Source organism: Ascaphus truei, chromosome 4 (genome assembly GCF_040206685.1).
Source record: "Ascaphus truei isolate aAscTru1 chromosome 4, aAscTru1.hap1, whole genome shotgun sequence".
Classification (NCBI taxonomy): Eukaryota; Metazoa; Chordata; class Amphibia; order Anura; family Ascaphidae; genus Ascaphus; species Ascaphus truei.
This window is the reverse complement of record NC_134486.1, coordinates 403,103,677-403,114,208: the sequence shown is the minus strand read 5'-3', so window position 1 is coordinate 403,114,208 and position 10,532 is coordinate 403,103,677. Positions and strand designations below refer to the sequence as shown.

General features: G+C 43.2%; 1 protein-coding gene across 8 annotated transcripts in view; it reads right to left on the bottom strand.

Annotated features, from left to right (window-relative positions):
- The window catches only part of HMBOX1 (homeobox containing 1), a 164,987-nt gene that overhangs the window by 36,164 nt on the left and 118,291 nt on the right, over positions 1-10,532 (bottom strand). For all 8 annotated transcript variants that reach the window (XM_075598675.1, XM_075598676.1, XM_075598677.1 and 5 more), the window contains exon 6: positions 66-219. In XM_075598675.1, coding sequence (XP_075454790.1) covers positions 66-219 — 154 coding nt within the window. The remainder of the gene's footprint in view (positions 1-65; positions 220-10,532) is intronic.

Sequence of the window (10,532 nt, the reverse complement as noted above, 5' to 3'; positions counted from 1 at the left end):
AGAACACTATGCCGGGAGGAAGCAAACCTCCGGACAAGTCGCTCTCATTTCAGAGGGGGTCATACCTTTCCATCACAGCCAAGCATTCCTTCCTCCATGTGAACCGACTCCCCCTTCGTAACCTGAACGTACCGGAGGTAGCCGTAACGGGGGGCGGGGTTTGCCTCCATTCCGTGTCATCTATTGGCATAGGGGCAGGCCTCATGCTTAGCGTTGCACCTGCCATCAAGTACAAAACAAAAAGGTCATTACCAAGGTGATATTTTTATGGATCAGTTTTTTTTTTATACAAAGAACCGCAACATTAAAACCCATTTTGCCCCACGGAGAACACAACGACCTGCTAGACATTTTTAGGCATCTTCAACCCTCTTTGCCCGCTCAGGGCTGTGGGGCTTCACTGCATTTCTTTTGCCTTCATTCTAATTTGTGTCGAACGCTTTGCTGGCGACACAACTGCAATGCGCTGCCAGCGACTCTGCATTCAATGCGGTTTTAACCATACAAACTTTTCTCTCACAGATCAAGACAAAACGCTCCGCAAGGCTCAACTGACTGGTGGTAATATCCATCACAGCAACAACGTGTACTCAATATAGTGATACATATTATTGTGTCTGGACAATCCCATTCACACCATTCTACACTATATTCCAGATTCATGTACTGATAGTGTGAGGGCAACTTGTTTTTGTTGGATTTTCTCAGGACGGGGAAAGTGCTTTATGAGATTCACTTTAAACATTCAAATGGAATATCCATTGCCCTGCTTTTTACCTCCATTTCTGACATCCTTTTCTTACGTTTAACAAAAAATAATAATAATATAAAATACTCTACTAATCATTTAGAGTAATTCTCTAGCCCAGGGGCGGCCAACACCAATTCTTCAGGGCCACCCACAGGTCAGGCTTTCAGGATACCCCTGCTTCAGCACAGGTGGCTCAATCAGTGGCTCTTTGACTGAGCCACCTGTGCTGAAGCAGGGGTATCCTGAAAGCCTGACCTGCGACCCTTAAAGACCGGAGTTGCCCACCCCTGGGTTAGAGTTTATGATGATGATTCTCCCAGGAGTAGCCCTGTAGTTGTCAGCCTGGAAAGTTTAAGCATTTCTTAGTTCCAGGAAATCATTTCAGGGACTGAAGTAGCTCAGAAAGGCACAAAGGTGACATTAAGGACAAGTCCTCTCCTTTCATGTTTAGATAAGCAAAGATATACACAGGCGCCTCTAGGTGCTTTATGGAGTACATATTCATAAAAGATAAAATAAAAAGAGCCTTGAGACAAGCAGGTTGCAATGTTATTATTATGTGTGCTGCATAGCATCAAATTGCCTAATTGGTTTGAAATGTGATTTAGTAACCCCACAAGGTACGGTCGGAGATCAAATCACAGGCGTTGGCTCAGGTTTCCGAGAAGCACAGAACAAGGTAAAGTTCTCCTCATGCTAACGGCAGTGCAAATAGATGTTAATACAACACCAACAGGCAGACGTTTTTCTGGGATAATGTGCTATATTTGTAGGTTCTATCATGTTTAATACTAAGATAAATTGGTTGCACACAAAAGCCGATTAAAACATTTAAATGCTTTTTAGGCAGTAAGACCTTTAAGCAGCAATACTACACCCCCCCCCCTTTTTTTAATTTATTTTTATTATTTTTATATGTAAAGCATTTGACGATGTATAATTCTACATTCTTACCTAAGCTGGCAAATCGATTGGTGCTCCGGTTATAAATCTGAAACAATCCTGATTGTGTGCCTAACGAAATGGCCGTCTTTCAGTTTCAATCAATTCTTAAGTCAGTGTAACACAGCAGCTACAATGCTACAATGTATTACTAAGCTAACACTGACTATTGTTACAGTTTGCAGCTCAAACTGCAGGGAACATTGGCAACAAATAATCACAAACAGGAAAGTGTTGCAAAAATCTTGCACTGCTTGGGAGGTGGGCTAAAGCCTACTATAGAAAATCAGAGCTCAGTATATTGAAGCTCAAAAATGGCATTAGGAGTTGAATTGAAAAAAGAAAACATTACTATTATCTAACACTACAGAACGGATGTATTTTTACATACATATATATTCATGTTTCATGTTTTGCCGCTTTAATACCTCTGTTCTGTTCTCTTTGATAAAGTTCCACTAACGGAACGAAACGCGTCAGAGGTGTTCTCTGTGATGTGATTTGCAGCACTACAGTGCAATAAGCTGTTTTTATTCATTTATTCATTCACGTAAAAAATAAAAAATTAACCTGCTCTTATTTGACCTACAGATGTAATAAATAGATGTAATAAAAAACTACTGTGAGCACAGACACACAACTAAACAATAACTCAGTTGTGAACACACACAAAAAAACAAAACAAACAGATAAACCACACTGGGGGATGCCAAGATACTGGCCGGGAATAATGAAAAGCGGGACTGCTGTGATCTGTACTATTTCAGTGGTTGTATGTATGTATGTATGTATGTATGTATGTATGTATGTATGTATGTATGTATGTATGTATGTATACTTAGTTAAGTTATGGTGAGTAAAAAAAGTGACAAAAACCTTCCACAGCAAAGCATAGAGCAAATGCATGGTCACAGCTTTAAGCACAGCCAGGGTTAAGTGGTTTACTGGTTATGCATCTTAACCCTGGCTGTGCTTAAAGCTGTGACCATGCAGCAAGCTTAAGCGTATAGGGAACCATGTTTAAAATGGTTTTGAAGCAAAACGTGGCACTGTGTGCTCATTTGCATGTCATTTCCCAGAATCCCTTGCTGCAGTGGAAGTGCTGTGTGCTGGGTGATAATGGTGAAAGGCGGGGTTTCAGACCTGCCTAAGACATGCAAATGAGCATACAGTTATATTTCCATTATATATATATATATATATATATATATATATATATATATATATATAAAAATAAATATTATATATATAAATAAAAGTAGCAATACAGAAAAAATATATCAGCACACATACAGAGGAAAGGAAAAGTTCCTCAAAAAAGCCATCTACAGATGCAGCAACCAGTATCCGAACACTTGCCTAGGAAAATCTGGGCAATCTCCCAGTAATGCTGCAACATCTCTGTGACATTTCTGCAAACAGACTAATGGCCCCTCGGATTAACACAGCGGGAGTAACTGTCCGCTTAAGGGTCAATTCAAAACCTAGGTATTACCCCTGACGAAGAGGCCAGGAGTTCTTGAAACGTTGCTCTATTGTGCTCATATAACAGTTTGCTTTTCCTTCCCCTGTAGGCGCTGATATATTTTTTCTTTAGTGCTGCTTTTTTTGATACATTAAAAAAGAAACTTGGTGAGATCCGTCATGTTCACAGTGCCAGGTATATATTATACATGGATGCAGGGAAGTTGTTACGTGGCTAATTCAGTTAGGTACATACTGTAATGACGAGTAATCCCAAAATGGTATCAGATCTAAAAAATGAGCAATGATTACATTATTCAATTGTCTTTGTATAAGAATATTTCATAACAGTTTTGCTTTACAAACATATTCACGAATTGGATTTAACGTACAATAAGCAGTTTTATTTTCCACAAGTTTAGTAAATGTTTAGTACTTGTTAATAAATTTACTTGTGAAGACAATAACCCAATAAAATGCTCACTTGGGAGATTTTAATAACCAGTGTAACATGATCCATTTGGCAAGTTTATAGAATTGCTTTGCCATTCTCACCCACGACATACAGTAACTTCATGTTATCTCATGCCAGGGCTCTTCCAAAGGGGCCAGATCCGACACAAACTAAACGGCAACAAGGGCATAATAATGTCATTATGGATACACCTACAAATTATTATACTTCAAGAATGTGCAAGCGTACCATATATAGTTATATTCCCTTCACTTTGCAGTACGAAAAATTGTATTTCGCTGCCTAAGCAACTACAATGACAGCAGCACAAGCAGACAGTCCGAGGGCTACAAGCAGACAGTCCAAGGGCTACTCCAGGGCCCATCGGGGGTGAGAGTTGGCCCGGGAACCGACAGGAGCCGGTCTTCTGCAATAGACAGTTTTACCATGACAGTACCTAGCAATGGAAAACCCAGATTTTAACGCTTCCATTGAGAGCAGGCCCATGCTTCATGGAAGTAAATACTGAGAAATCCATCATGTTACCAGATGTGCTGCAACTACACCTCTGTCAGAGAATCCAGCAACATAGTGCGTGCCGGTGTGTTTCTTGTCCCTCTGGTAACCGAGGGTGAAAGGAAACACCACCTCGAAGTGCATGAAAAACAGCACAGCAAGGTCCCATGTATTTATACTTCTATGTTCAGTTCAAAGATAGTATAATAAACAGAACATATACCGACATCTCAAATACATCCTCTCTTAGTTTGGTACTTGATAGGTGATCTGTTATACTGCCATCTGACGACCTGTCTCCTAGTCTCTCAGAATATTCTCTTAACTGTGCCAGTCAATCAGTTCCAGTTGCATTAACAGCACCCTTACCTGATGGTTTATATAATCTAATTCATTAAAATTGATACAGTTAGGTATACAGAATGAGATCGCACCACACAAACACACACACGCAATAATCAATCCATTCCAGATGTTTTAACATTAGCATTATTTAATGAAACATATTATGAATACATATACTGTATATACTGTAAGAGATGTGTGCCGAGGTATGCTAATGCAGACCCTTTAGGGTGAAATTAACATAAGGCTTTATTGCTTGTTCCTTTAAACAACACAGCAAACAAAAATATACACAAAAGAACAAACACTTATCCCTGTGTAAGGGCGAACTCACTCCCCACTCCCTATCTGTAAGACTGGGGGGGAAAGCCCCTTACCAGTATACCACCCCAAAGTCTCAGCGGTACCTTATAGCAGGTGGCCCTTCAGGTCAGTGGTGTCCAGGTGTCTTGGTGTGTTTGACGGTCCAGCCTCTGGCAGGTTCCTGGGTCCTCTGTATCCAGGAAAAGAGGTCTGGTCCCCTTGTGTCTCGCTTTCAATACACAGTTCTCCTGTGCACTCAAGACCTCTCTTCTCATGTCTCACCTGCTGCTTTCTACAGAGCTCTCATTAGTCCAGGTGGAGACTAACTAATTGAATGGCTGCAATTAACTAGTTCCATGAAGGATTCAGAGCTCTGAGGCAGCTTTATCCAAACTGGGATAAGTCCCTGTTACAGTAGACTTAAAAGAAGCAAAAACAACTTAACACCACCAATGTTCCAGCACCCTCGAAATGTAAAAAACGTAAACCAAGGTAAATGCCAAAATGAAAATATTTTAATTAACTTTGCCGCGATGTCCACTCCTGTGCCTGACCCGACAAGCCAGGTATGCTTCGCCTGACCGCTCGCGCAGACAACTGGATGTTTAAATGTCCGCGCGGGACCCAGACAGGCCACTCCGGCGTGCCATCTTTAAATGTCTAGCGGGAGATTTAAAGATGGCACGTCGGAGCAACCTGTCTAGGCAGTGTTGCGGTCAAGAGCGGGACATTTAAACATGCAGTTGTCACAGTGGCAGACCTGGCTTGGCGGGTGCGCAGCGGACCCAACATCTCGATGAAGTCGGGTGCATGGTGGACGGAACATTGCTGCGAAGTGTCCCGCGGCAAGCTACCCTGCGGCAAAGTGTCCCGGCAGTGGAACGACGGCGGCGTTTAGGTCCCATTCTGCTCAGATGGTTCCTCAGTCCCCATGGCATACATGTCAACTGACAATACTGAGAAAGAGCAGTGGCATATTTAGTAGTTCCAAGCTTGGTTTCTGGGCAAGAAGCTTCTCGGGTTTTCATGGGTCATTAGATGCACGTTTGGAGGTTAGAACACATCTTGTTCCCTTGAAAAGACTGGCGGTATGGGCACTTTCCCATAGATACATACAAGGTACAGTGCAAAAGTATTCACCCCCTATCAATCGTGCCACATTTTGTGGAATTATAAATAATGTATGCACAGTTTTTCAAACAAACTTTTTTTCATTCGAATCTACAACACTGTATTGGTTAAACTGGACACTGTTATATGAGGACAGGGAAGTTGAATGTCAGCAAACGAAATTTACACAATGTATTTTACTGGTTGCATAAGTTTTCAGCCCCTTAAATCAGTACTTGGGAGAAGCACCTTTTGCAGCAATTACTGCTATGGGTCTTTTTGGATCGATCTCTACTAGCTTTGCTCAGTGGGATGGTGACATTTTTGCCCATTCTTCAGGGCAAAATGTATCCAGTTCTGATAAGTTTGTTGGGGCTAGTCGATGGATTGAAATCTTCAAGTCTCGCCATAAATGTTTGATTGGATTCAAGTCAGGACTTTGACTGGGCCACTCAAGAACATTAATTCTCTTCTTGTTCAACCACTCCAGTGTGGCTTTGGCTTTGTGCTTCGAGTCATTTTCCTGCTGAAATGTGAATTTCCTCCCCAGTGTCCGAGTCTTGGCTGACTCAAATACGTCTTTCACAAGGATTCGCCTGTACTTGACACCATCCATTTTCCCATGTATCCTGACCAGCAGAGACTGGGAAGCTCAAGAGAACCGTCCCCATAACATGATGTTTCCATCAACATGCTTGACAGCTGGGATCAGTGGCGGATTTGAAGATCTGCTGCCCCCTGGCACTTAGCTGTGGCGGCCGCTTCTTTGCTGCCGGCCTTCTTCTCCTTCCGAATCGCAGCGTCCAATGAAGCCGCAGACGTCACACGGTGTCTCGTTGGCATGGCAACGCGACACCATGACGTAGCGCGGTCACGTTGCCATGGCAACGAGGTGCTGTGTGGCGTTGGTGACATCTGCTGCGTCATTTGACACTGTGATTCAGAACGAGGAGGGCGACAGCAAGGAGGCAGCCGCCACAGCCAAGTACCATCCCATCAGGCTCGAGAGTGCGGCATGTGTATATAGGGGCAGACATTTTTGCCGCCCCAAAATGTTGCTGCCATAGACCCAAACCTTTCGGGCTTAATGGAAATCCGCCACTGGCTGGGATGGTGTTGACTGGCTTATGTGCAGTGTTGAGCTTGCGCCAGATGCAACTCTGGGAATTTAGACCAAAAAGTTCAATTTTTGTCTTGTGGAACCACATAACCTTTTTCCACATGTCTGCAGTATCATCAAAATGCTTATTCGCAAACTCCATACGTGATTTAAGATGCGTCTTTGAGTAATTGCTACTTTCTTGTCCTTACAAGCCAGCTTGGTATAGGGACCGGCTTATTGTTGATGTTTTAACACGGACTCCCATCTCAGACACAGAACTCTGCAGATCTCAAGGACATTGTTGGCTTCAGAGTGACATACAGAACCAGTTTCCTGCTTACCTGGCTGCTCAGTTTGGGAGGGCGACCTGATCAGGGTAGTGTCTGGGTGGTATGATGCTTCTTCCACTTCTTAATGTTGGACTTGTGCCCTTCTCCTACTCTGTGCCTCTCTACCACTGTATCTCTGACTTGTTTAGAAAGCTCCTAGTTCTTCATGGTCGCTTTGTTGGATCACTATGTGAGTGGCAGCTGAAAATCTTTATATTGACGAGGGAAATGATCTACAAGTTAAACCACCTTGATTATACACAGGCCATTTCACTCATTGTATGACCTTTCAAACAATTCATTTGCACCTGAGCCGATTTAGGGCTGCATAAGTAAAGCGGTTGAATACTTATGCAACGGAGATGAATCTGTTTTTCTCTGTAAATCTTACTTCTTTATATTCTATATGCATTTTCTAACAATCACTTTTGAGTACATTTTGTATATTCTACATGTAAAGTCTAATTTGAAAGCGTTGTCGAGTACGCTCAGGTGAGAACTGAATGTGAAAAATGTGCAGGGGGTGAATACTTCTGCAAACCACTGTAAGTGCATATCATGTAATCATGGGGTTACACTCATGGTTAAGAGAGTCCGAGTTATTATATCCTTGTATGTATTTTACCACTTTGGTCCGCATGTCGTGACCTATTGAGTAGCTGTACTTGATAATTATCTTTCTCAAGGAGTAGAGCAGTGATTCCCAACCAGGGTTCCGTGGGGCTCCTTGAAGCAGTCTCAGGGTTTCCTCCTATGGACCACAGACCCCCCCCACCCCCTGGGGTTGGGGTTTTTTGGTATGTATTTTGTAGGGTGGATTGAGAGAGAGAGTGGGGTAATTGACGGAAGGTAGGGGCGAGTGAGAGAAGAGAGGGGGGGCAGGAGGGAGTGAGTGAGGGAAAGAGGGAGTAAGAGTGAGACGCAAGGGATAAATACATGCGAGGCGGGAGGGGGGAGAGTTAGTGAGATGGATGGGAGATAAATACATGGGTAAAGGGTGGGAAATAGAGGTTCGTGAGGTGTGAAATGTTGTGACTGACCCCTGTCGAACCTAATATGTGTCAGCCAGATAGGGGTTCCCCGAGATTTTTCAAAATACTTCATAGGTTCCTCCAAACAAAAAAGGTTGGAAATCACTGGAGTAGAGGGTGCTGCAGCTGGTTCCTTGGGCTCATCTACATAAAACATGTTGTTGTAGCTTCTTATTAATGTCCCTACACATCCGTTGGTGGAAAGCAAGTGGCGGAATGCAATGGAACGTCCAGTGATGTCACTTAGGCTACGGCCTCAGTGAGCGCGCGCAAGCAACAGAGGGCTGGCGGCGCTCGTGGCCTTCACCTGAGCGATCTGTGGACTTCAGATCACTCCCGATGGGGAGGCATGGCGGGGGCGCGGCCATGACGTCACGCGGCTGGTTTGCCCTCATTGGCTGAACCGCCAACGTGACCGTGACTTTTCAAAATGTTGTTGCGCCATCGCCCTTGGTGCATTCACCCGCACAGACTGACTGGGGCTGGCCCCATAGAGGGCTATCTCTTGTTTGCGCCGCGCGATCGCTGGGGACGAGGCCTTATACCCACACTTGCTTTGTCGCGAATCTGTAACGCATCACAGGTGACCTTTCACACCAGGACACCACAGAAAGGCTTGAAAAAGGGGAAAAGGTTATGCCCAAAATGTCGCCTGCCTCTTGTTACCCATTTGTATGGATTTCTTGAGATGTTACTCTGTGTCTTGATCCCTGGTAAGATATTTACGGGTTTTATGGATACTATTTTGTGGTTTAGATTTTTTATATTGCTGTATATACTCCTTTTGCAACACTGAAGTAAAATGTTCAACATTCAGCAGCATTGTCAGTATGTTAGTTTGAGTACTGGCGTTCCACACTATTCTGCTATTTATTATACCGATACTCCTCACGGGACACTGTCTGTTACTCCATGTACCTGATCGTTTATTTTTCTTTGAAGATTTAATACTTTCCAGCTCTGTTACATTCCACTGAGTCCTTTTCAAAGGCGGCTGATCTATCAATCGGGGCTAAGGGGAAAGCTGTCCTGCTACTAGGGCTGATGGAGTGGCTCAGTAAGTAAAGGCACAGACTGAGTTTGATACACCTGTTTCAATTCCCGGTGTCAGCTCCTTGTGACCTTGGGCAAGTCACTTAATCTCCCTGTGCCTCAGGCACCAAAAACACAGATTGTAAAAATCAGGACAAGGACTGTGTCAGTAACATTCCTATGTGCTGCTTACAGCGTGCTATATTTTAATTGTGACGCGCTATATATATGAATTAAAGTTATTGTTATTATTACTACCGTTTACTTTATAAGAAAGAGAGAACATCTATTCTTTAAAAGTATGTAGTGAAGTAATGTGACTTAAATGATGTGGGCATCTCCAAACTTCTCCTACTTCCTTTTCTTCCCTTCACTTGTCCTCAAGCCTTCTCTGACCACTTTAAAATGGCACAATATACTGTATGCTATCCACAGTAAAATTAAAATCCCTTCTTTACATTCCTCTCCAACACTGCTTCTACCCAAACCTCCTCCTTCCCCTCTTAACTCTTTCTTTCCTGTTACAGAGTTGGAAGTGTCTCAGCAGCTCACCTCTTCTCCCTTTACCCTTGCACTCTTGATCCTATGCCCTCACACCTTAATCAGACCTCTTGCCCCTACCCTATTCCCAATTTCAATCATATGTTCAATGCCTCCCTATACTTTGGAACTTCACACTCATCCTTCGAGCATGCAATTGTCAGAGCTATTCTGAAAAACAGCACCCTTTACCCTACATGCCTTACCAACTACCACACTGTCTCACTCCTGTCTTTTGCCTCCAAACTGCTGCCCTACTAGACTCTCTGCACTTGGCTTTTGTGTAGCTCACTCAACTGAGACTGCCCTGATTAAAGTAGCAATGATCTCCTTGAAGTAAATCCCGAGATCATTTTTCCTTGCGTGTGCTTTAAGTAATGTTGACTACTCTCTTCTTCAGATTCTACACTCTCTTGGTATCCAAAACAAAACATTGTCCTGGTTCTCCACATACCTTTTACATGGCTCCTTTTCTGTCTCTTCTACTAACTTGTCTCCATCCCTTGTTGATCCTGTCTATTGGTTTATCTCAGTGCTCTGATCTGGAACCTAATTTGGTGACCTTATTAACTCCTTTGGCTTTAAGTATCACCTCTATCAAGTCTCTGATAGC